The following is a 2500-nucleotide window of genomic DNA, read 5'->3' on the forward strand; positions in this document are numbered from 1 at the left end:
CTCGGTGTATTTGCGATGTATTTGGTGTATTTGCGATGTATTTGGTGTATTTGCGTCATATTTGGTGTATGGGCTTGGGAAAGTAATCTTGCAGTGAATTTGCGCTGTATTTGTGTGCGGGCTTTATGAACGTGTATCTTTGGTGTATTCAATGCGTCATTTGGTGTATTTTCGAATGTATCTTGGTGTATTTGCGATGTATTTGGTGTATTTGCGAAATTATCTCGGTGTATTTGCGATGTATTTGGTGTATTTGCGATGTATTTGGTGTATTTGCGCTGTATTTGGTGTATTTTGCGAATGCATCTTTTGGTGTATTTGCGCTGTATTTGGTGTATTTATGAAATGTATCTTGGTGTATTTGCGCTTGTATTTGGTGTATTTGGGAATTGTATCTCTGGTGTATTTGCGGTGTATTTGGCGTATTTTGGGAACGTATCTTGGCGGCTTGCGCTGGTATTTGGTGTATGTTGGAACGTATCTGGTACGAGGCTGGCATTATCGCGTATTTGGGAATGGTATACTATTTGGTGTATTACAGTATTTGCGTATTTGCGAATGTATCTTGCGTATTTGCGCTGTATTTGCGGTATTTTTTGCAGAAAATGTATCTTGCGTATTTGCGCTGTATTTGGCGTATTTGCGAACGTATATCTTGGTGGTATTTGAGCTGTTTTCGTATTTGGTGTATTTGTGAATGTATCTTGGTGTATTTGCGATGTATTTGCGTATTGGGTATTTGCGAACGTATCTTGCGTATTTGCGCTGTATTTGCGTATTTGCGAACGTATCTCTCGCAGTGTATTTGCGTAGCTGTATTTGCGTATTTGCGAACGTATCTTGGCAGTTATTTGCGCTGTATTTGGTGTATTTGCGAACGTATCTTGCGTGTATTATGCGTCAGTATTTGGTGGTATTTGGGGAACGCATCTTGTGCATTTGCGGCGTATTTTGGCGTATTTATGAATGTATCTTGGTGTATCGTTGTGACGGTATTTGGTGTATTTGGGAACGCATCTTGGTGTATTTGCGCTGTATTTGGTGTACTTATGCGAACGTATCTTGGTGCATTTGCGCTGTATTTGGTGTATTTGGGAACGTATCTTGGTGTATTTGCGCTGTATTTGCGTATTTGCGAATGTATCTTTGGTGCGTATTTGCGCCGTATTTGGTGTATTTGGCGAACGTATCTTGCGTATTTGCGCTGTATTAAGTGTATTTGTGAATGTATCTTGGTGTATTTGCGATGTATTTGGTGTATTTGCGAAATTATCTCGGTGTATTTGCGATGTATTTAGTGTATTTGGGAATGTATCCTTGGCGTATTTTATGGTGTATTTGGTGCATTTATGAATGTATCTTGCGTATTTGCGCTGTATTTGGTGTATTTGGGAAATGTGTATCTTCTGGCGTATTTGCGCTGTATTTGGTGTATTTGTTAAATGTGAATGTATCTGCGTATTTGCGCTTGTATTTGCGTATTTTATGAACGTATCTTGGTGTATTTGCGCTGTATTTGGTGTATTTGTGAATGTATCTTGGTGTATTTGCGCTACATTTGGTGTATTTGTGAATGTATCTTGGTGTATTTTTGCGCTGTATTTGCGTATTTTGCGAACGTATCCTATCTTGGTGTATTTGCGCTGTATTTGGTGTATTTGGGAATGTATCTTGGTGTATTTGCGCTGTATTTGGTGTATTTGCGAATGTATCTTGGTGTATTTGCGCTGTATTTGGTGTATTTGGGAATGTATCTTGGTGTATTTGCGCTGTATTTGGTGTATTTGCGAATGTATCTTGGTGTATTTGCGCTGTATTTGGTGTATTTGCGAATGTATCTTGGTGTATTTGCGCTGTATTTGGTGTATTTGGGAATGTATCTTGGTGTATTTGCGCTGTATTTGGTGTATTTGCGAAGGTATCTTGGTGTATTTGCGATGAATTTGGTGTATTTGCGAATGTATCTTGGTGTATTTGCGATGTATTTGGTGTATTTGCGAAGGTATCTTGGTGTATTTGCGAATGTATCTTGCTGTATTTCCGATGCATTTAGAGTATTTGTGAAATGCTTTTATGTATTTTGATGTATTTAGTGTATTTGTGGAATGCTTTGATGTATTTTGATGTATTTAGTCTATTGGTGAAATGCTTTGATGTATTTTGACGTAATTGGTGTATTTGTGAAATGCTTTGATGTATTTTGATGTATTTGTGAAATGCTTTGATGTATTTCGTGTATTTGTGAAATGCTTTGATGTATTTAGTGGATTTGTGAAATGTTTTGCTGTATTTTGATGTATTTGTGAAATGCTTTGATGTATTTTGATGTATTTGTGAAATGCTTTGATGTATTTCGTGTATTTGTGAAATGCTTTGATGTATTTAGTGGATTTGTGAAATGTTTTGCTGTATTTTGATGTATTTGTGAAATGCTTTGATGTATTTTGATGTATTTGTGAAATGCTTTGATGTATTTTGATGTATTTGTGAAATGTTTTGA

The 2500-nt window shown here is 36.7% G+C and overlaps 1 protein-coding gene across 1 annotated transcript in view; it reads right to left on the minus strand.

The window, feature by feature from the left end:
- Positions 1–1624: 1624 nt before the first annotated feature.
- LOC138863454 (DNA-directed RNA polymerase II subunit RPB1-like) overlaps positions 1625–2500 on the minus strand; it is a 6237-nt gene continuing 5361 nt past the window's right edge. Inside the window, exon 2 of the mRNA XM_070127600.1 lies at positions 1625–2032. Within this exon, the coding sequence (XP_069983701.1) occupies positions 1625–2032 (408 nt within the window). The remainder of the gene's footprint in view (positions 2033–2500) is intronic.

Source organism: Penaeus vannamei, chromosome 12 (genome assembly GCF_042767895.1).
Source record: "Penaeus vannamei isolate JL-2024 chromosome 12, ASM4276789v1, whole genome shotgun sequence".
Classification (NCBI taxonomy): domain Eukaryota; kingdom Metazoa; phylum Arthropoda; class Malacostraca; order Decapoda; family Penaeidae; genus Penaeus; species Penaeus vannamei.